General features: G+C 40.1%; 1 protein-coding gene across 2 annotated transcripts in view; it reads left to right on the top strand.

Annotated features, from left to right (window-relative positions):
- The window catches only part of LOC127437104 (contactin-1a-like), a 74,594-nt gene extending 55,854 nt beyond the window's left edge, over nucleotides 1-18,740 (top strand). For both annotated transcript variants that reach the window (XM_051691776.1, XM_051691775.1), the window contains 13 exons: nucleotides 1-43; nucleotides 164-291; nucleotides 1,142-1,314; nucleotides 1,745-1,889; nucleotides 2,497-2,658; nucleotides 4,273-4,422; nucleotides 4,511-4,581; nucleotides 4,999-5,233; nucleotides 5,537-5,640; nucleotides 7,676-7,865; nucleotides 8,027-8,145; nucleotides 10,476-10,629; nucleotides 11,675-18,740. The exon at nucleotides 1-43 is cut by the window's left edge and continues 108 nt beyond it. In XM_051691776.1, coding sequence (XP_051547736.1) covers nucleotides 1-43; nucleotides 164-291; nucleotides 1,142-1,314; nucleotides 1,745-1,889; nucleotides 2,497-2,658; nucleotides 4,273-4,422; nucleotides 4,511-4,581; nucleotides 4,999-5,233; nucleotides 5,537-5,640; nucleotides 7,676-7,865; nucleotides 8,027-8,145; nucleotides 10,476-10,629; nucleotides 11,675-11,751 — 1,751 coding nt within the window. In that variant the 3' untranslated portion in view covers nucleotides 11,752-18,740. The remainder of the gene's footprint in view (nucleotides 44-163; nucleotides 292-1,141; nucleotides 1,315-1,744; nucleotides 1,890-2,496; nucleotides 2,659-4,272; nucleotides 4,423-4,510; nucleotides 4,582-4,998; nucleotides 5,234-5,536; nucleotides 5,641-7,675; nucleotides 7,866-8,026; nucleotides 8,146-10,475; nucleotides 10,630-11,674) is intronic.
- Nucleotides 18,741-23,355: the final 4,615 nt, after the last annotated feature.

The following is a 23,355-nucleotide window of genomic DNA, read 5'->3' as shown; positions in this document are numbered from 1 at the left end:
TCTCCTGGAGTAAAGGAACTGAACTCCTACACAACTCCAACAGGTCAGAGGTCACACCAGCGTCTCATGTATCGATCTCATGTTTCATGGGTCAGAGTATCACCTGTAACGGTATGATTCTCACCCTGACTTCCTGTTCTAATGCAATCTTTGATAATTGCAGGATGTTCATTTGGGCAGATGGGAGTTTAGAGATTATAAACGTGACTAAATCAGATGAAGGCAAATACACGTGTTTTGCTGAGAACGACAGAGGACGAGCAAACAGCACCGGATCACTGACAGTCACAGGTACATTATACACTCAGATATCACAGCAGACACACAACTGACCTCAGATCAGTTTAAATCTGTAAACTAGTTTAATCAGAATTCACTTCAGATTTGAGTGTTGGATCAGGTCAAATAACAGTATGAAGGTAACAGATGAGATTTTAAAGGATTAGTTCACCCAAAAATCACAATCTCACAATCATGTCATTTCATACACAAAAGTATATATATATATATATATAAAAAAAAAAACTCTTCACACAACTACAATCTATAGTGACCATGACTGTTAATTTACAAAAATATAATGCACAGGCAAGGGCGTAGATTTGGCTTGAACATTGGGGGGTTGCAGCGTGAAGTATTTGTGTGTGTGTGTGTGTGTGTGTTTGTGTGTGTGTGTGTGTGTGTGTGTGTGTGTGTGTGTGTGTGTGTGGGGGGGGGGGGGTGTTGTACTTGCTTGTTTTGATTATTGGGGGGCTTGTGCACATGTGCACAAGTCATATCAACTACTTTTATGGCATTTTTATTTATTTTAAATGTTTGGTTTTGTTTTTATTTCGGGTGAATTATTCCGTAAAGATTTCAGCCTGAACTGTGTGTTGTGATGTAAACATGTCTCATCTCTGTCCTCTGCTGTCACAAACACACTTTTACAGTAATATATCTCTCTCTTGATTGACTCCATTCCTCATGCATTTCCGTTAAAAGTGAAAACTCTTGATAAATAACAGCTCACATCAGGAGATAGTCCTCCCTGTCCTGTCGTCCTTCAGTTTTCTGTGTTCAGTCAAGTTTCTCTTAAATAGAGTTGAGACGAGTTCAGATGATGCTGATGAGTAAACGAGTGCATCTCTGTCTCTCTCAGACGCTACAAAGATCACTCTCGCTCCATCTAACGCTGATGTCAGTGTCGGGGAGAGTGCCAGGATGGAGTGTGCTGCGTCACATGACCCGACCCTTGACCTCACCTTCATCTGGTCACTCAACGCTCACGTTATCGACTTCGACAAAGATGGAGAACATTACGAACACAAAATGGTGAACATCGTTCTTTATACATATTTAACTGACAAGCATGTAGTGTTTATTTCTTTACTCCTGATTAATTGTATCTGGGCACTTAAAACAAATGTATTTTATTAATGTTAACAAATGCAACCTTTTTGTCGTGTTATCAGTAATCCATTGACTCTGTGATGCTTTCAAAACATTCACCTGTTTGTCTGATTGACCTGTCAACTTCTGACTCAACCAATGGTGTGAGTTTGGGGTGGGACTATTGGTTTGACCAATGGGAGACGGGGGAGTGTTCAGGACACCTGTTTGAAAACTGACATTAATTTTGCAATTCTGTTTGCTGTTGTTTGTGGCACAGAAATGACACTGCAGCTTTAAATGGTTTAGTATTATTTAGAAAAACTATAATAAAGATGATTACACTCATACTGATGTTATTGTTGTTAATAAGGATATAAATCAGGACGGTCAGGCAGGGACGTCGAGCTGTGAGCTGTTGATCAGAAACACACAGCTGAAACACGCGGGTCGATACACCTGTACAGCACAGACACCTGTAGACAACATCACCACATCTGCTGAACTGGTGGTCAGAGGTGAGACTGCTCTCAACTATCCTCACATTCACAGACTAATAACACATTTAACTACACAATCAAAACACTGACAAGTCATTTTTATCAGATTCAGTGATCCCATAGTTACACCAGCCCCATTTCTGCCACAAACATCTTTATATTTTTGTTTCTCTGTCATCAACCTTGGAAAAATGTACCATGGTAACCATTGTTTCTGCCAAATTACTGTAGTTAGTTTTATTTGTTCTAGAATTCAAACTTGAGTTTTTCCATGAGCTGAATAAAACATCACCAGTCATATTAGTTTCAGCTATCCCAGAATGCTTTTATGGAACGTGTTGAGTGATGGATAGAACAAATCAGACCAACAGATTCTGACAAACCACAAGCGTTTAGATCAAAGATGTTTATTTTATCAAACCCTCATGGCATAACATCGACAAATTTATTTTCTACATCTGTTGAGCATCAAAACACCTTCCAGCTCTTTACATAAAATGGTTAGATGTAAAAAATAGTTTTGTGATCAAAGAGTTTGAGGTTTTGAAAGGGTTTATAAGGCTATAAAAGTGTGTCATGTCATTGTGTCAGAGTTACAGTAGGTGTTGTTGTGATTGTGTATCAGGACCCCCAGGTCCTCCCGGAGGTGTGCGTGTGGATGACGTAATGAACAGCAGTGTGAGAGTCACCTGGAGTCATGGGACGGATAATCTGAGTCCAATCTCAACATATACTATACAGTACAGAGACACCAGAACACAACACGACTGGAGAGATGCCAACACCTGTGAGTACAAGTCAAGTCATTTTTATTTGTATAGCGCCTTTCACAACACACATCGTTTCAAAGCAGCTTTACAGAAGATCATGCATTAGCACAAAATTAAACTGTAATATGTATAATGTCTTATAGTCATCATTGTGTACATCATCATAGCATCACACACCTGTGAGTGCATCACCATAGCATCACACACCTGTGAGTGCATCACCATAGCATCACACACCTGTGAGTGCATCACCATAGCAACACACACCTGTGAGTGCATCACCATAGCAACACACACCTGTGAGTGCATCACCATAGCAACACACACCTGTGAGTGCATCACCATAGCATCACACACCTGTGAGTGCATCACCATAGCATCACACACCTGTGAGTGCATCACCATAGCATCACACACCTGTGAGTGCATCACCATAGCATCACACACCTGTGAGTGCATCACCATAGCAACACACACCTGTGAGTGCATCACCATAGCAACACACACCTGTGAGTGCATCACCATAGCAACACACACCTGTGAGTGCATCACCATAGCAACACACACCTGTGAGTGCATCACCATAGCAACACACACCTGTGAGTGCATCACCATAGCATCACACACCTGTGAGTGCATCACCATAGCAACACACACCTGTGAGTGCATCAACATAGCAACACACACCTGTGAGTGCATCACCATAGCAACACACACCTGTGAGTGCATCACCATTGCAACACAATCCTGTGAGTGCATCACCATAGCAACACACACCTGTGAGTGCATTACCATAGCAACACACCTGTGTGTCCATCACCATAACAACACACGCCTGTGAGTGCATCACCATAGCAACACACTCCTGTCGCTATATCACCATAGCAACACACTCCTGTCACTATATCACCATAGCAACACACACCTGTGAGTGCATCACCATAGCAACACACACCTGTGAGTGCATCACCATAGCAACACACACCTGTGAGTGCATCACCATAGCAACACACACCTGTGAGTGCATCAACATAGCAACACACACCTGAGTGCATCAACATAGCAACACACACCTGTGAGTGCATCACCATAGCAACACGCTCCTGTTACTATATCACCATAGCAAAACACACATGAGTACATCAACAAAGCAACACACACACCTGTATGTACATCAACATAGCAACTCACATCTGTGAGCACATCACCATAGCAACACACACCTGTGAGTCCATCACCATAAAAACACACGCCTGTCTCTATATCACCATAGCAATACACACCAAACTGTACATGACTGTATATCACTGTAGCGTTATAGACCTTTGATTATTAAACTGCTCTCTGGAATACTTAATTCTAATTGGTCAGTTGTGGCATTATAATCATGGCACAAACAGCTGCTTATACTGTACATGGTTGTGTTGTGACAGCAGTAGATGAACCAGCATCTCTTGAACTTTCATTTAAAACTACAATTTAATTATTTACCAAAGTGTGAAATCAATGAGTTCAGTTTGTAGAAACATCAGCAGTGTTTATGTGCTGGAAATGAAGTATAAATCCAGTCTCATTGATTGCAGCAGCAGTAGTGCAGTCACTGTGATGTGCAGTTAAATGTTTGTGTTCAGCTCCTGTGATTGTGGAGGGAAATGCAGAAATGGCAACTGTGGTGAATCTCCAACCGTGGACTGAATATGAGTTTCGGGTCATTGCCACAAACACTCTGGGTACAGGACCGCCCAGTGACCCGTCACCCAAAACCACCACAAAACAAGCCAGTGAGTTTAGATTCTCATGAAATCATCATTATGTACTCATTCATTTCTCTGGTGTATTCATGTATTTATTAATGATAAATCTGTGTAGAGCCTGTGGTGGCCCCGTCAGACATCAGTGGAGGAGGAGGAACCAGCAGAGAACTCACCATCACATGGACGGTAACAGAACACACACTAACATTTCACTCTCTGTGCTGCGACAAACTCAAGATCAGTTCAGAATTTATTAAAAAAAATCACTCACAAGTTTCAATTGAATCCACTGAACTATTGCATTATTCTTTGAAAATGAAACATGATTATCATTTGAAATTGACTGAAGAAGACACTCAAAAGATCGTCATAATGTCTTCATTTTTAACAGCCGCTTGATTGACAGTTTCCGTTGCAGAAACTGTTTATTTGTGGCTAAACAAACTATTAATTCATTTATCACTGTTGTTTCTGAGTTCTGTTTTGAAGCTTTGAAATTGAAATATGATTATTCATGTTATTATTCATAAATCATATAAACCATAATAAAGTAAAAAACTGTCAATTAGCCAAAAGTTTATTTAACGTCTGATTTGTGTGCAGCCGGTCCAGCCGCAGTATTATTACGGCAGTAACTTCGGTTACATCATCGCATTCAGACCTCATAATGAGCACGAGTGGCTGAAGGTGACGGTCGCTGATCCTCAGGCACAGAAATACGTCCACAAAGACTCAAACATCCCACCGGCCACTAAGTTTGAGGTGAAGATGAAAGCGTTTAATAGTCAGGGTGAAGGACCGTACAGCATCAGCGCTTTTATTTACTCTGCACAGGACGGTGAGTAACTGAGATCAGAGAAGTGTGTATGTGTGTGCACGTGTCTAATAAACTTTGGATTTATAGACGAACACTTGCTTATTAGCAGTAATAATGATGTCATATTAATTAAGTTAACAGTACAGAACATATAAGCAGGTTTTTATATATTGTCAGGTGGTTTATTCATAGAAACTGGATGTAGTTTTTCATCAGCTGGAGTTCAGTCTTCAGTTGTAGTGTTGTGATACCTTATGAAAAACCATTCATAACTGAGTTCATTTCCACCCTCTGTTTTTGTATCTTTCTGTGTTCTTTATTCAGTTCCGTCAGACGCGCCCACAATCGTGGAGGCGAGAACACTGTCAGCGACTGAAGCAATCGTGTGGTGGATCCCTGTTCAGTCACAGAATGTGGAAGGATATCAGGTATCAACCAATCAGAACGCACATCTGATGATACAGCACTGTAAAACTTCAACTAAACTTCTATAGAAATACACTTGAATTACATTTAACTGAACTGAAGAGAACAGATCTGAATCGATTTGGAGACACTTTTTATAAACTGAATCCAGTGTCAGAAACGAACTTTTACATTAAAGGCTCAACAGTTCACAGTTTAACACAGTCTCGTTCTGACTGGCAGCTCTCTCCCTTGGTCTCTGGCATGGTCGCTCTTTATTGCTCTCCCCAATACTTACTGCAATTAGAAACAGGTGTTAGTCATTATCGGGTCCAGGTGTATGCACCATTACCACCTTCTCTCTCTCCGCACAAACGCTCGACCATGCCCCCGCCACCATAGTTACACATTTTGAAAAACGATGGCAGTTTTTGCCATGAGAAATCACATTATTCTTCATCTTTTGAGATTAGAGTTCATTGTGCAATAAAAACATTCTGTAACTTTCACAACTCAAAACTTCCTGTCCAGTCCATAAAGAGCTGTTATTGAAACTAAACTGCTAAAACGATTTTCTTCGCTCTAAAAGATTTTTAAAAAATTACAAAAATTACAAAAATTTTTGCTGCACAAAAAAAAACTCTTAAGTGGACCTCAAGGGAAACAGTTAATAATAAAAAACAATATATGGTATGACTCCTGTAATGTTTTCTCATGTATATTTCCATTGATTCAGTATCAGACCGTTGATTGATTGCGTGGTGTCACATTACCGTGTGTGTGTGTATGTTGTGGTGTCACATTACCGTGTGTGTGTATGTTGTGGTGTCACATTACCGTGTGTGTGTATGTTGTGGTGTCACATTACCGTGTGTGTGTGTGTGTGTGTGTGTGTGTGTTGTGGTGTCACATTACCGTGTGTGTGTGTGTGTGTGTGTGTTGTGGTGTCACATGACCGTGTGTGTTGTGGGGTCACATGACCGTGTGTGTGTGTGTGTGTGTGTGTGTGTGTGGGTTTTGGTGTCACATTACCGTATGTGTTGTGGTGTCACATTACCGTGTGTGTGTGTTGTGGTGTCACATTACCGTGTGTGTGTGTGTGTGTGTGTGTGTTGTGGTGTCACATTACCGTGTGTGTGTGTGTGTGTGTGTTGTGGTGTCACATGACCGTGTGTGTTGTGGGGTCACATGACCGTGTGTGTGTGTGTGTGTGTGTGTGTGTGTGGGTTTTGGTGTCACATTACCGTATGTGTTGTGGTGTCACATTACCGTGTGTGTATGTTGTGGTGTCACATTACCGTGTGTGTGTGTGTGTGTGTGTGTGTGTGTGTGTGTGGGTTTTGGTGTCACATTACCGTGTGTGTGTGTTGTGGTGTCACATTACCGTGTGTGTGTGTGTGTGTGTGTGTGTTGTGGTGTCACATTACCGTGTGTGTGTGTGTGTGTGTGTTGTGGTGTCACATGACCGTGTGTGTTGTGGGGTCACATGACCGTGTGTGTGTGTGTGTGTGTGTGTGTGTGTGGGTTTTGGTGTCACATTACCGTATGTGTTGTGGTGTCACATTACCGTGTGTGTATGTTGTGGTGTCACATTACCGTGTGTGTGTGTGTGTGTGTGTGTGTGTGTGTGTGTTGTGGTGTCACATGACCGTGTGTGTGTGTTGTGGTGTCACATGACCGTGTGTGTGTGTTGTGGTGTCACATGACCGTGTGTGTGTGTTGTGGTGTCACATTACCGTGTGTGTGTGTGTTGTGGTGTCACATGACCATGTGTGTTGTGGTGTCACATGACCGTGTGTGTGTGTGTGTGTTGTGGTGTCACATGACCGTGTGTGTGTGTGTGTGTGTGTGTGTGTGTGTGTGTTGTGGTGTCACATGACCGTGTGTGTGTTGTGGTGTCACATGACCATGTGTGTGTGTGTGTGTGTTGTGGTGTCACATGACCGTGTGTGTTGTGGTGTCACATGACTGTGTGTGTGTATGTATGTTGTGGTGTCACATGACCGTGTGTGTGTTGTGGTGTCACATGACCGTGTGTGTGTGTGTGTGTTGTGTCAGGTGCGTTACTGGTGTAGATCCACAGAGAACGAGGCATCTGCTCAGCGTGTTCTGGTGTCCGGTCGAGAGAACCACACGCGTCTGGAGAACATGAAACCTGATTCACATTATCTCATTGAGGTGCGTGCGTACAACGGTGCTGGATACGGACCCGCCGGCCAACGACACGAAATCTACACCAAGAAACCTCGTAAGTCTGTTAACTACAAAAACTCTCATTAAAATAATTATGTACAAATACACCAATTAGAGATAATATTCACTTGAATATAAATCATAACATATAACTAAATTTCAGATCAGTTTATTGATTATTGATTACTGTTGTAATGTTTCTGTCATCTCTCTCAGCTCCTAATCGGCCACCCAAAATAATCGGCACAAAGATGCACTCGAGCGGGACGTCGATCAATATCGCGTGGGAGCACGTCAGATCACTGTCCAATGAGTCTGCTGTTGTGGGTTATAAGGTCAGATCTCTGTCTGCAGTATTTATAATAATTTCTTTCAGTAGTTTTATTTGTCTGATGAGTAGAGAGCAGGATCTTCACAATCACGCTGGTGACGAGTGTTTGGTCTCGTGTATGTCTGGTCCACTATACAGTTTATTCTGGTAAAGAACCGTCTGACTGACACGCAAAGTGACCAATCACAGTTCAGTGTGTGGATCTGATATTGAACATAATAAAGCAGAATACACAGTTCTTCTTGTTGATATCTAGTGTGTGCTTCTAATATTCTCAAACAAGCTCTGAATAACTTCAAAAAATAATGTCTCGTGTTTTAGGATGGTGGTCCTAAATGGAGGGGTTGGTGGTGATCATTTTGTTGATTTAAATTAAAGATGCATATGACACAATAAATAAAACATGTCATTCATATATAGTTGAATATCTGTATTTTAGCAGCTGTTTTTGAACACACTTCTCTCTGTCTCCTCTGCTGGAGCTGTTTGAGATGTTCAGTCCTCTAATGAGTTCATCATGTGTGTTTGGGTTCATTAATGTCTGCAGGTGTTTCAGGTTCATGAGAGACTTTAACCCTTGTGCGTCAATAAAAAAACTCACACTCAGGACCTTAGAGGACAAAAATGTCCACGTCAAAAAACTGCCATAAAAATATTATATATTAACATTATTTTCCACTTTCACTGACTTAGATTTTTTTAACCAACATCAGTCCTGATCATAACTACCAAATATTCATTTATTTTCAGGATTTTAACCCTTTAAATGCCAGTTTGTTTATATAATGCCACTGTTGTTTTTTACACACACACACACATTTCTCAATACACACAAACAAAACACACTCTGACATCCATACCAGCACACACACAATTTTATCTGCATTATTTATTCAGTTGTCCTGCAGTGCTCTATAATACAGCAAACAGAGAATAGGGGAAAAGTATGTATTTGCTCCATAGGCTAAACATGAGAAAAATGGCGCCATCTGGTGGAAAATATTACAAATGTAAATGTTGAAGCCAGGGCTCTGGAATGAAAGCATAATATCATAGAATTCATGATTTTATGCTTTAATGGCACTGGGATCAAATATTGCAGTTTTAATGGGTTTCAATGGGGACATTTTTGTCCTGAAGGTCCTGAGTGTAACTATTTTGTGTACACAGTGTATTATAGATGTATTATAGGAACTGAGGTTGAAATATCAAAATTCCCCCAAAAACACACACCTTTAGCAAAATGTATGCCGTTGGCGTTAACACAGCCAAAATGATCGAGAAAACAACAACAATGAAAAAGACAAAAATGCCCCGAAGATCGCACAGAGGTTAAAAACCCTCCGTGTGTCTCTCCAGTGACTGAGAGGAGTGTGAAACACAGTGAATGTGTGGTAAATCTTTACTGGGATATTTTCAGTGAATTTGTGCTGTGTGATTGAGTGAATGAGGAACTTTAACTCTACTGGGGGTTTTCTGTTTATTTTCTTCTCTTTTGTGAAATCAGGGTGACATTGTTTGACAGAGAGCTGATGGAGAAAAGTCAAACAATGAACTCTCTCCAAGTGTCAAATATAAGTCAAAATGAGCTTTGGTGAATCATAAATAAAATAAAAAAACAGTTGGCCAGTAACTTCATTTGGAAGTGAAAAAAATCATCTGACCCTCAGACATGTAACAGATACAAACACTGTCATGTAGGAATTGTCTGTGTTAAATCTGATATCTTTTAATTACTTTTTACTCTCTAAACAGCTACATGATTGCAATAGGGGCAGAAATCTGTATGTTTAATCAAAAATAAATGTCAGATGTGGTCTGGCAGGTGTTAAATTCTCTCTGACATGAGTTTGCTTTGTTTGATATTTTTTAGTGTATCAGACTGAATGATTTTAAACATGATTTTGCCATCTAAGACAAATTTCAGGATTTGTAAGTTTTTTGTTTTGTTGTACAGAGTCTTTGGTCACTCAGAGTGACGTGCTTTAATTGACTTTGTGATGAATATTAGTCTCCGACAGTTTCAGTAAATTCACCATATGTGTCTCACCTGTCTACTTGAGATGGGTGTTAACCTCCTTTTAATTCTGTCTTTTGGACAACAAACCCCTCAAGTGTTCACTTTCAGAAGAGGACACAATTATGCCTGTTATTTAAAGGAGTGATGAACTACAGATGGTGTATTTCGAGTCATTTACAGACTTGTGCTTGACACAGGGTAAAGAAACAGGTGTGAATGGAGCCACAGAACTGGAGAGTGTGTGTCCTGTGTTAATAATGTGCAGTGCTTTCTATAATATCCCATGATTCCTCTGTGTTTGACGTGTGATACAGGTGCTGTACAGACCAGAGGGTCAAAGTAACACCGTTCTGTACACCACAGTGAAACAGTCCATCGATCTGCCCATGAGGAAGGGTGAATATCTGGTGGAGGTGCGTGCTCACAGTGAGGGAGGAGACGGAGCCGTCGCACAAGTGCGCATCACAGGTAAACACACCTGAATCACATGAAAACAAGAGAGATGATGTCTGTTTACTGCCATGATGGACAGAAGCTCAATATTACCAACATATTAGAATTAGGACATGTTATTCTGTCATTCAGTGTGATTTAATTATATAAGAAATATTGCATTCAGATATTTACGCAATTAATCACACTCCAGTAATAAGGCATTTTCTTATCGACAGAGCAATTTAACCCTTGTGCGTCAGTAAAATAAAGTTACTCAGTGGTCCTTCGAGGACAAAAATGTCCACGTCAAAAAACTGCCATTATAAAATTATATGAATATTATTTTCCACTTTCACTGACTTGGATTTTTTAACCATCATCAGTCCTGATCATAACTACCAAATATTCATTCATTTTCAGGATTTTAATGCCAGTTTGTTTATATAATGCCACTGTTGTTTTTTTACACACACACACACACACACACACACACACACACACACACACACACACACACACAATTTTAGCTGCATCATTTATTCAGTTGTCCTGCAGTGCTCTATAATACAGCAAACAGAGAATAGGGGAAAAGTATGTATTTGCTCCATAGGCTAAACATGAGAAAAATGGCGCCATCTGGTGGAAAATATTACAAATGTAAATGTTGAAGCCAGGGCTCTGGAATGAAATCACAATATCATAGAATTCATGATTTTATGCTTTAATGGCACTGGGATCAAATATTGCAGTTTTAATGGGTTTCAATGGGGACATTTTTGTCCTGAAGGTCCTGAGTGTAACTATTTTGTGTACACAGTGTATTATAGATGTATTATAGGAACTGAGGTTGAACTTTCAAAATTCCCCCAAAAATACACACCTTTGGCAAAATGTATGCCGTTAATTACTTCTCAAATGTATCTTATTATGTGGTGCAGGTTACTTGTAATGCATTACTGTAAAACACACAGACTTGGGTTTAATTCTGTCAGTCCTGATTGTTCATTATTTCATTTTTACAGGTTAAAAACATAGTTTCCATGTTGAATCTGATATGAATGTTTGTATGTATATTCAGGTGGCGGCGTGCTGACGGTTCAGTCTCTCAGTTTCGTCTCTCTCATCCTCACGCTGATGTTGAGTTTGATTCTCTGAATGTAGATTCATCATGATTCACAGTGAAGAACTCTTTAACATGACGAGGCCTTCAGACGACACAAACACACAAATATTCCCAACAGGAATACAAAAGACTTACAGAATTCCAGAATGGAAATGAACATTCGGGACAGAGTGCACACCTGTTTAATGTCAGAGACTCATGAGACGTGCTCTGAACTGATCGATATGCCTTATAACATCTGAAACTCTCATCTATTACTGTCAGACGACATGTGTTAATGTGTGAGCACTGATTGGTTGAGGAGGACCTGACACAGGAAGTGCTTGTGCGATAACTCTTCTTCAAGTGCTCTATAACATTGTTATAAAAGATCAGCGTTTGACTGACTGAGATTTGTTTTTATGTCATTTGTGAATCAGTGGCTTCATTTCCTGTTTTCAGTACTGAAGCTCGTCCATCGATGAATATAAAACAAACCGTCAATCAAGAATTCAACTCTATAAAAATTCTACATCATAAAATTACAGTTTCATCATGCTAGAGTATTATATATGCAATCATTTATAAGCTATTTAAACTCAGTTTTTTTTTAATATTAGCATATCTTATAAAGGGATTTTAATTAGGAATATAATTTTAAAAGCCACATCTGTGAGCAGTGAACTGAGTGCATGTGAACATCAGATACTAAATGTGATTAAATGAAAACTGACTTTTGTCTTTTTTGCAGTTAATTGTAAGAAAATGAATAATGCGTTGTATTTGTCAGCTTTAGTCGTATGCAGAACTTTAGAATAATAGATCCAGATCATGAAGAAGAGACATTGCATATACTTTTGCATTTCAGAACAATGATGGAATGATTCTGAGTCAGTTTTACTGTTGGTTTATAACAGATGACACGAGCGTTTGAACTGATCTGGGGTCAGTGTTTTAAATCTGAGATACAGTGGAAGAACAGAAGTGATATATGGATGTACTTTGATATTTCTAAATGTGTGTTTACATCAGATGCATCAGTTTGAGTCTATTCACACTGAAATGATTGAATCTAAACATCAACTCGATGTTCTTTAACACAGACCAATCAGCTGTGAGCTCGAGACTTCAGCAACAGAACAATACAAATAAAATTCTACTTTATATTGAACACAAATTAATGGTATGAAACCAATTGACTTTTCATGATTTGTTTTAGAATAAAAATAAATACAATTCATAATTCATATGAAATTATCTTATACAATGATTTAACTAATAGACCAGAAATATCACAAGCTCCTTTAAGACAGAGAGGGAGTTTATTTTCTGAAATACTTGTATAGTTGAACTATGAAATTGCATGGTTTTACTACAGTAACTATATGTTATGTACAGTAAATATGCTATATGGTTACTGTAATAAAGCCTAAGTAAATTTTGTGGTTACGATTTTACTACAAATATTAGTTACTATAGTAAACCATGGTGGAAACCATTGTTTTAAAACCAAACGTTTAACACAAATTAACCATTGTGTTACTATAGTAAAACTGTTGTAACAAGCGATTATTACCATAGTTTTGGGTTTTCCTGTATTATTACATTTACGGTTTCACTACAAATAACACAGTTAAAATATGATTATTCGTAAGTTTTGTGGTTACTCTGGGTCCCTTTTGATCCAGTTCACTCGTCATTGCTGTAAGCACTATGGGGAAGTCCTTCTAGACGACCTTGTTGAAACCCTTATTCAATCACGGCAATCCTCTGATTGCCAATGGTGTCTGAGCCCCGTCCCTTCAGGCATGCAGTTGGCCTATATAAGCAGGCGCTAAGCCACCATTTCTTCAGAATTTTCTTCCTTCAACACTACGTTAGTTCAGCGCTCCACAGCATGTCAGTGCTCCAGGTTTTTCAAGCTAAGCTCCTCAAACAAATGGATGAGCAAGGCCCCGATTCAGAGCTGTTCAAAGAGCTCCGCACTGCTACAGATTTGGCGCTGCGAGCCACAAAAGCTACCACTCAGGCCATCGGCAAAGCGACGAGCAGCCTGATGGTTCTAGACCGGCATATTTACCAGGATGCGTAACACAGAAAAAGACGCCTTCCTTGACACCCCGGTGTCGCCCGACGGTCTCTTTTGCAACACTGTGGAAGGCTTTTTAGAGTGCTTCATTGCAACGCAAAAGCGGTCACGAGCGATGTAACATTTTCTACCAAAGAGAAGTAGCACTTTCCCTTTCCCAGCATGTTCCCGATCTAATTCTGATCAGCTCCCAGCAAAATAATCCATTTCTCGCTGCCCCAGCACAGCCGAAAGCCATTTGTGAAGCCACAAAAACCGTGGCCCAAGCGTAAGCACCCGCCGACTCAACGCGAAAAACGCGCCGATGATAAACCCCGGCCGGGCAGCAGAAATGTTCCTGACATGCCCAGCCCTGTGAAGAGGAGCCCAGAGCTCTCCTTTATTCATGGCCCAGAGCGGAAAAAAGCTTGATTCGAGGCACACAGTGTTTCTCTTCCTCAATACTGTTCATCGGTAACGGGACATTGTTCAAAATGTTACTTCTGTGTGTATTACTCAAACAGAGGTTTTTCTCACAAAAGAGAAAAACACTCCCATTGTACAAACACAGGATGCTCGCACAATCTTAGAAAAAGGGCCATTTCCTTACGTATCATATACCACACACACTCTGCTCTATGGTGAGCGGTGCTCAATCTCCTATAGCGAGTGAATCAATAAGCCCACTGTCCCGCTGCGTGAACCCATGGCGAGCCCTCATGGGTGTGTCAGACTGGGTGTTAAAAATTATCGAGCATTCAGTTTGTATGCCGGCCACCTCTTTTCACTGCCGTTTTGCAATCTGTGGTCCAACCACAGGATGCGTCGGTGTTGCACACAGAGATTCACAGTCTCCTCGCAAAAACATGCAGTAGAGACTTTCCCAGACTGCGACACACACATCGGGGTTTATGGCTATTATTTTCTCGTTCCGAAGAAAGACGGTGCGCTTCAGCCCATTCTAGATCTGAGATGCTTGAATCACATGGTCGTAAAGCACCCATTCAAAATGATAACACAGAAACTTGTCTTATCGCACATCCGTCCTCAGGACTGGTTTGTGTCAATAGATCTGAAGGACGCGTAATTTCATGTTCCAATTGCACCACATCACTGACAGTTTTTGAGATTTGCGTTCGAGGGAACTGCGTATCAATTCAAAGTCCTTCCTTTCGGCCTGTCTCTTCACAAAGTGTATCGATGCGGCGCTCGCCCCATTAAAAATGAACGGTGTGCGTGTTTTGAATTATCTCAATGATTGGCTATTACTAGCCCAATCAGAGGCATTATTGAGCGAACACAGAGACTTGCTGCTTTGCCATCTGAAAAATCTGGGTCTGAATGTCAACTGAGCGAAAAGCACACTTTTTCCCAGCCTGCAAATCTCCTTTTTAGGGGTTCGTCTTGACTCTTTGAGCATGAGCGCACACCTCACGAACGAGCACATACAGACCATTGTTCGGTGTCTGTCTAATGTTCAAGCTGGGGAAAACATTGCCACTGAAGTAATTTCAGAGAATGCTGGGTTTTATGGCAGCAGAGTCCGCTGGCATACCGTTAGGTCTGTCACACATGAGACCTCTCCAGTACTGGCTCAAGCGGCACGTTCTACATCATATGCGCCCGAGGCATCAGACGCATGCGCATAATAGTGACTCGCTTCTGTCTGGCTGCTCTAGCACCATGGACAACGCCGGCCTTCTACCAACAGGGTGTTATGCTGGGTCAAATTTTCAGAAGAAAAGTGGTGACCACAGATGCATCCAACACAGGCTGGGGCACGGTGATTGATGGGCGACCAACTTTCGGCACCTGGACAGGTGCGAAATGTGTGTGGCACATCAACCGTCTAGAACTACTGGCTGTCTTTCTAAGTTTGAGAGCTTTTCATTCCGACATTGTGAATCAACACATTCTGATTCGTTCGGACAACACAACAGTAATGGCGTACATAAATCGCCAGGGTGGACTCCAATCGCCACAATTAATGAGCATGACACAGCGCCTCCTCCAATGGAGCGGCCGTCATCTCCTCTCATTGCGTGGGACTATTCATTTACACTTTAATATGACTTAAGTCGTCGGCCTGTGACTCCTCATGAATATATCTGTTTAGTGTTATAACTCTGGGAGTGTAATGTCACGTAGTGCTGCATGATGGGATATCGTTCCCCATAGTGCTTACAGCAGTTTCGAGAGAACTGAATAGAAAGGGAACGTCTCTGGTTACACATGTAACCTTGGTTCCCTGAGATGAAGGGGACAAGACATTGCAAAAGCTGGCCGCACTACTTCTTCAGAGTTTTATAATACGAATGACTCACTCTTGTCCCTCAGTCAGAAAATTCTGAAGAAACGGTGACTGAGCAGCCAACTGTGCGCCTGAAGGGTGCTGAATAAGAGGATTGGCGTGACTGAATAAGGGTTTTAACAAGATCGAAAAGACTGCTTACAGCAATGTCTCGTTCCCTTCATTTTAGGGAACCGAGGTTACATGTGTAACCGGAAACGCTTTACTACTACCAGATCATGTTAAATTTGAATAAGGGATGGATAAAGGTATTGTGAGGGAACACAAAACTATTACAGAAAATAAATTCCCTCTCCGTCCTCTGTGGGGCTCAGTACGAGGTGGCTGTGACATCACAATGAGAATTTAAATTATATAACAGTGCTGACAGCTTCATTGATTCATCTGTTTTAGACACAGTGTAAGTTTCAGAAACATTGTTTGTGTTTATTGTCCAAAGCGAACAAACTAAGATCAAATAAGATTATGATCACTGAGCACAAAAAACTGCTTTTAATGTGTCATTAAAATCTGTGCTATTAGCAGGTGATTTTGTGATGAATGTTAATAACTTATCAAAACTTTATTTTCAGATTTCTGATTTTCATTCTCTTAATAATGTTGCAGCACTGAAGCCGTATTGCAGTGAAAATGCACATTTACAGCCACTAATATTTGAACATTTGTAGTCTGTCTGTATTTGCACAAATAATTGTTTCTGAATCATGTTTCTGTTTATCTGCAGATTCATCATTTACTTCCTGATATAAGTTCTGTATGTTTATACTGGACCATTTGCATTTAGATTTAATTTATATCATCTGTTAACTCATGAGAGATGAATGTGTGTCCGGTGTGCTTGTTCTTTTATTTGCTCTTAACAGATATTTGATTTGATGATGGAGGTTTATTTTGGTTTATTGATGCTGTGATTTGATAGTTTGAGATGTATCTGCGTCAGGGGTGGACTAGCCATAGGGAGAACCGGGACCTTTCCCGGTGGACCGGCCACAAAACGGGGCCGAACAGACCGTGACTGGCTGAAGAGGGCCGCGATATGCAGAAAAGGACAGCGACAAACCCTACCCTCCCACCCCCCTCCCCACCGCACCGCTCAACAATTTTAGCGCTTGCAGTTATTCAGAGGACATTTGCATGATGGGAGGTGAACGCTCATTGGCTGTGTGGTGATGGTGAATGGTTAAAGGTCAAGTGAGATCTTTCTCTAAGACATTGTAGATAAAGACTAACCTGTCAGTTATTATCTGCTTCATTCAACACACTCTTCTCTATTAAACTTTATAGAGACCCAAACAACACATCTTGCGTGTGTTTTTGTCAGTATGAATGAGGTGTAATGTTTGGAAATAAGACGAGTTAACCTTGTGTGACCCTGCATCCACATGTGTGGACGTTGTATTTTGACTTTGCTATACGCAACGCATAATTTAAATGAATATAAGCCGACTGAGTATTATTCACAAGACTCTACACTGTCATTTAAGGATTAAACTTCTGCCGCACTGAGTCACGTGACACGACAGCTTTGATTTATGTGAAGCGCTCCTACGGGCACAGCGCCAACAAATGTTTTTTTTTATTGAAACCTGTTTGGTTGTAAAGAGTAGAGTCTTTCATTTCGTTTGATATGCCACTTTAAATTTTTATTTTTATTTTTCATGTGTCAGCGTGCTGATAAACATGAAGTCCACATATGTGGAAATTAGGACTGCATTCCCTCAAAAGTTGCGTCGTTAGTTATTTTAAATAACTTTCAACTAATTAAGAGAGGAAGAGGAAGAGAAAGCGACAACACACACACTACATACACACAAACAATACGGCCAAGAAGGTCATTACAATGGAGAACACGGAAAAGAGTGCATCAACCCACGAGAGCCCAAACACTGTACACGCGCTGAAATAGTAGGTAGGCGATTGGTCAGTGATGTGATTGGCTGCTGCTGTAATCAATCAATGGGTCTGTTGTCATTTGTACATTCGGTGAGAGTTTAGGCAGTTTGACATGAATAAACCTCTACACAATGACAAAATCAATGATAATATACTAATATACATTTATATTTAATAAATTTGGATACTAATGCTGGGGTGGCAGATGAGGTGGCAATGCTTTTTCTCAGGGTGGCATTTGCCACCCCATGCCACCCGGTAGATCTGCCCCTGCTACCCAGCACTGCTGATGTGTTGACTGTTTGAATCAGGTTTGCCAAACAAGCGAGACATCTGAAACATACAGCGCTGGAAGAAAACTGAGGTGAAGATTTTCACTATCGCTCTCTTCAGTCGGAGGACTGTCACAAATGCTCATCAGTTCAGAATGGATACGAAACATTCCTGCTTCCTCTTTCTCTCTGTTTGAGTACTCTGTTTCAAAAAAATAAGGCTGGGCATAGAAATGCATAAACTCTTGGACTACAAACTCTTCAGACATGTTTAGGTGGGCAGTGGTAGCTCAGCGGTTAAGGCTCTGGGTTACTGATCAGAAGGTCAGGGGTTCAAGCCCCAGCACCACCAAGATGCCACTGTTGGGCCCTTGAGCAAGGCCCTTGACCCTATCTGCTCCAGGGGTGCTGTATCATGGCTGACCCTGCACTCTGACCCCAGCCTAGCTGGGATATGTGAAAAAGAAGAATTTCACTGTATATGTGCAAATGTATAATGTGTGATAAATAAAGAAAATTATTATTATTATTAGTAAGTTCTGTTCTCTGTTTTGTGTGCAGTTGTGTTGTGTTCTGTTGTCACTATCGCTGTGGAGGAACTGTTTTTAGATAAACAAAACGAGTTTTCTCTTGAACGCCCCATTTTGCCAGCGGGCTGCGTGAACTGTTGCTCTCGTGCCCTATCATGAACGCACACAGGAGATCAACGGTCAGTGAACATTTTTACTAAATACATTAGATTTCAGTTTGTTTCTCATCAAATCTTATCGTATGCTTTCATAACAATCATGAGTCTCATGAATAATTTATTAGACTTCTGCATTATACTTTTGTGTTCTTTTGAAGCTTGAAGAGGTGGTCACCATAAACTGCCATTGTATGACATCACTGAGCACAACATTTCTTCACAATTTCTCCCTTTGTGTTCAGAAAAAGAAAGAAAGTCATATAGAGTTATAACAACACAGGGGTGAGTAAACAATGACTGAATTTACATTTTGGGGTGAACTAATCCTTTAAGATGCTTGTATAACTGCAGAGAACTGATTTCCATCCCAAATTAAGAATATTAGTGGTGGTCAGTAGGATAAACATATGTGATATCACAAATGAACTTGCGGTATGATTTTAATGCATCCATTCGTACAGTTTCTAAAGATGCAGAGAGTACACTTCTGGTTTGTTTGTGTTCCAGATTGTTAGTGATTTCTCATATTGCGTGACTGTCAAATCTACTCTTGCAACATGTTTTTATCGCTAGAATGTTCTAAACAGGGTTCTCCCTATCACACAAAATTTGCCTCGGCACACTAAACTCTTCAGCTGGTTGTATAAACTTAGCTATTTCTTCATTTTTAGAAAACTTGAAACTCTTCACCTACACTTAAGGTGAAGTTTTCATAACCATAAGAAATACTTGGGAAAATGGCAGTTAAGGGGCTTTATGCAATACTTAATTGTTTTTAAGAGCGTACTTAAGTAAAAATTAAATACTTAAGGGAAATTGTAAGGGATTGTGATGTTTTACCTATAAAAACACTCAAGTAACACTTAAGCATTATTTCCTACAACACAGTTAAGTTTAAGGGAAACATTAGGATGATCTTAAGGGGAAATGCAGTCGGGCACTACATAACATCTCCATTTCTGTTCCACAGAAGGAAGTCATACAGGTTTGGAACAACATGAGGGTGAGTAAATAATGACAGGATTTTTATTTTTGAGTTATTATCCCTTTGATAAAATCAGTGATGTTGGTTTATTAAAGAGTTTGGCATTTTCATTCCATTATTCCACATACTGAAGTATAATTGTAGAAACATTCTCACATCACCCACACAAAATAATGGAGTTACAGATAACAGTGTCAGTGACTGGCGAAAACTTTAATTAACATAACTAGGGGAGAGCGGGGCACATACTAACACGGGTCATGCTGTGAAGGTTTCCACACATACTGGTAAGACAAAACTTCATTTGTTTACTCGTTTAAAAACAACAAATTCAAATAAATTATTGCAAGATATTGATGAAAATGTATGTTACTATTGCGAAAGTAAAATTTCTCACGGAAGCTTATTTTCATTTCTGTTTTTAGTGTTTCTTTAAAAACAAAGAAACCTTGGTATTATTTTAATCTCCAATCTGTGAGCATCATGGATTGTTTTGTCATGCTTAGCTAGCCGGCAAAAGTCACTAAACTGGTTTAAATCCCAGTTGCGCAGGCTGAGGTTGCTACACTGTTACAACTTGCCCCAAACAAACATAAAGTTATGTATGTAATTCACATAATTCATCTATTTGTGTGTTCATGTATTTGCTTGGATTATTATTGCCATATTTTACATTGCAAAGTTATAAATTGCTTTTATTGACATCATGTTTTAGTCTATCTTCTATGTATTTTAATTAAATCAAATACAATGGTTAAAGGGTGATTTTAGGCTGTCATATTGTCATGTTACAATGTGGCTATGGGGCATGTTGTAACATTTCACTTCACTTCCTTTGAGGTAGAAAATGAAAAAATGTATATGCTGTTTTCATGAAACAAGACCACATATATGTAACGGACATGTGTGAAATGAATGCATTCACACTAACTTGAGAAAACCAAAAGATAGTTTGTGCCCCGCTCTCCCAAACACACTCTGTTATAAACACTCAGACATATCTGTTATAAAGGTATCTATTGAAGGGATACTTTAAGAAGCTGGATACACAGTTTAAAGTCTTAAGCAGGTCACTCATTTAGTTTTATTAAAGGGATAGTTCACCCACTAATTTTTTTAAAATGTGTTAAATATTGCCCATTTGCTCAGCGGTTAAGGCTCTGGGTTACTGATCAGAAGGTCAGGGGTTCAAGATGCCACTGTTGGGCCCTTGAGCAAGGCCCTTGACCCTATCTGCTCCAGGGGTGCTGTATCATGGCTGACCCTGCACTCTGACCCCAGCCTAGCTGGGATATGTGAAGAAAAAAAGATTTTCACTGTATATGTGCAAATGTATAATGTGTGATAAATAAATAAAATAATAAAAAAATTGTACTGAAAAACATTTAGACTGCAAGTTCAACTAAAGTGAACTGTATTGTATATTCTAAAAGGTAAGTATGCACAATTAATTGTTTTAATGTTATTAAAGTATTCCATGTAATACTGAACTTTCTGTGTTATTGAACACAGAGGAACAGTATCTGACAGGATGTGTCCCCCTGCTATAATGGGGTGGTTTTAAGACACAGATAAAACCTAAAAACTTGTGTGATGTTATTTTTTTATTTTTTTTTTATCTACTTTTGACCTTTTAAGTAAATTGCAGTGAAAGTGTACTTACAGCTGAACTATAGAGGACAACGGAGCTCTCTTGTGGACAAATCACGCAATTGCATTTCTAAAAAACAACAACAACAACAAAAAAAAAAATAAACAAAGCTGAGCTAAGAGGAAACAACAGAGCAATATGATCAATATGTTCAGGTATTGTGCCTTGTGAGAACAGTCGCATATTTAGCCTATAAAATCACAGTTATGACAGTGAGCACACATTTATTCCAAAAGTCTATAATATTCAAAATGAAAACTCTCACAAATATAATATTATTGATTGATGAATATAAGATAACAGTATGTGGTTGTGTTCATAAAGACGCAATAAATATAGGATTTGTTACCCCATTTTCAAAATATAACTAGACAGTCGTGAAATTTGCCTTTCATATCTAGAATACAACATTCTACAGATAAAACCCGTTAACTCTAGTTTGAGCCTTTGCAACACATCTCGGGGGCGGGGCTAGGGGGAAGACTTTGACGCAACACCTGCCGTGTGTCGTCACGCGCAGGCCCCGCCCACCTCCTCGTCACTCTGTTACTCAGCGGAGGTTTCAGCTTCATCCGCACACACACAGAACTGATGTTTTTTTATTATTGAATTATTATATTTTCCTCCTAGTCAAAGCATGAGATTAAACATGAGAAAAAGAAAACTCACAGTTGAGGATTCATTCATTTTTAATCATATAATCTGTAATATCACACCACACTATTCATAAATAAAATAATGATACAATAACACAATTGGTAACTGGTTATTTGTAAACATTAGTTAACATGAATTAACAATAATCAATACTTTTACAGTGTTTATTAATCTTAATGTTAATTTCAACAATTCTATTTGTATTTACTAATATTGATAAAGATGAATAAATACTGTCAAATATATTGTTAATTGTTTGATCATGATACCTAATATATTAATGCATATTAACCAATAAAACACATGTAAAGTGTTAACACAATTTAATCTATATTTATTGTGTTTATATATATATATATATATATATATATTAATGAATATTGACCAATTACCAAATACAAGAACTGACTTAGTGCTCCAAGATTCCTCAACAGTATTCTCCAAACTTGTCAGATGTCTCACCAAATATTAATAATAGGGGTGCCAGTGTCAATATCTTCAGTGCACCCTCACGGCCCGGTCATACCTTCCTCCTCGTCACACTCCTCCCCCGCCTGATTCAGGCTGGAGCGCCATCCAGACCGACCTACTCTCCCCCACCCCATCTCTGGAGGGGAGACGCTGCCCTTCCGGCCGTTCCACCAGCTGGTGGTTCACCCCGCCTTCTGGGAACTGGGGGAGAGATGAGGGGAGGGAGAGGGAAAGGGTGAGAGGGAGAGAATAACTTGCTCGCTGGTCCCTGAACACGCTGTCGCCTGGTCCTCAACCACTCCTCCGCCCTCTGGCGAATGACAGTCGCTCTTTCCCTTCCTGGTGGATGGCAGCGACGACTCCATTCCCCGGCAGACGGCCACGGCTACTCCCCTGGCGGACGGCAGCGGCGAGGACTCCACAACAGTGCATCTCTCCTCCCTTCCCGGACTTCGGCAGCAATGTAACGGGGTAAGGTGATGGGCTCCGGCTCCCCTTTATCTCGCTCTCCCACTGATCAGCTGACTCGGTGCCGGCCGTGCACCCTCACAGCCCGGCCACGCCCTCCTCCTCATCACATACGCATTTCTTACATGAGTAAGTAACAATGGTATTATGGTGTGAATTCAAAAAGTAACATTAATTTACTGTTATTCTCATC

The sequence above is a fragment of the Myxocyprinus asiaticus genome, chromosome 48 (assembly GCF_019703515.2).
Source record: "Myxocyprinus asiaticus isolate MX2 ecotype Aquarium Trade chromosome 48, UBuf_Myxa_2, whole genome shotgun sequence".
NCBI classification, from domain to species: Eukaryota; Metazoa; Chordata; class Actinopteri; order Cypriniformes; family Catostomidae; genus Myxocyprinus; species Myxocyprinus asiaticus.
The sequence above is the reverse complement of the archived record's forward strand: the minus strand, read 5'-3'. Positions and strand labels throughout refer to the sequence as shown.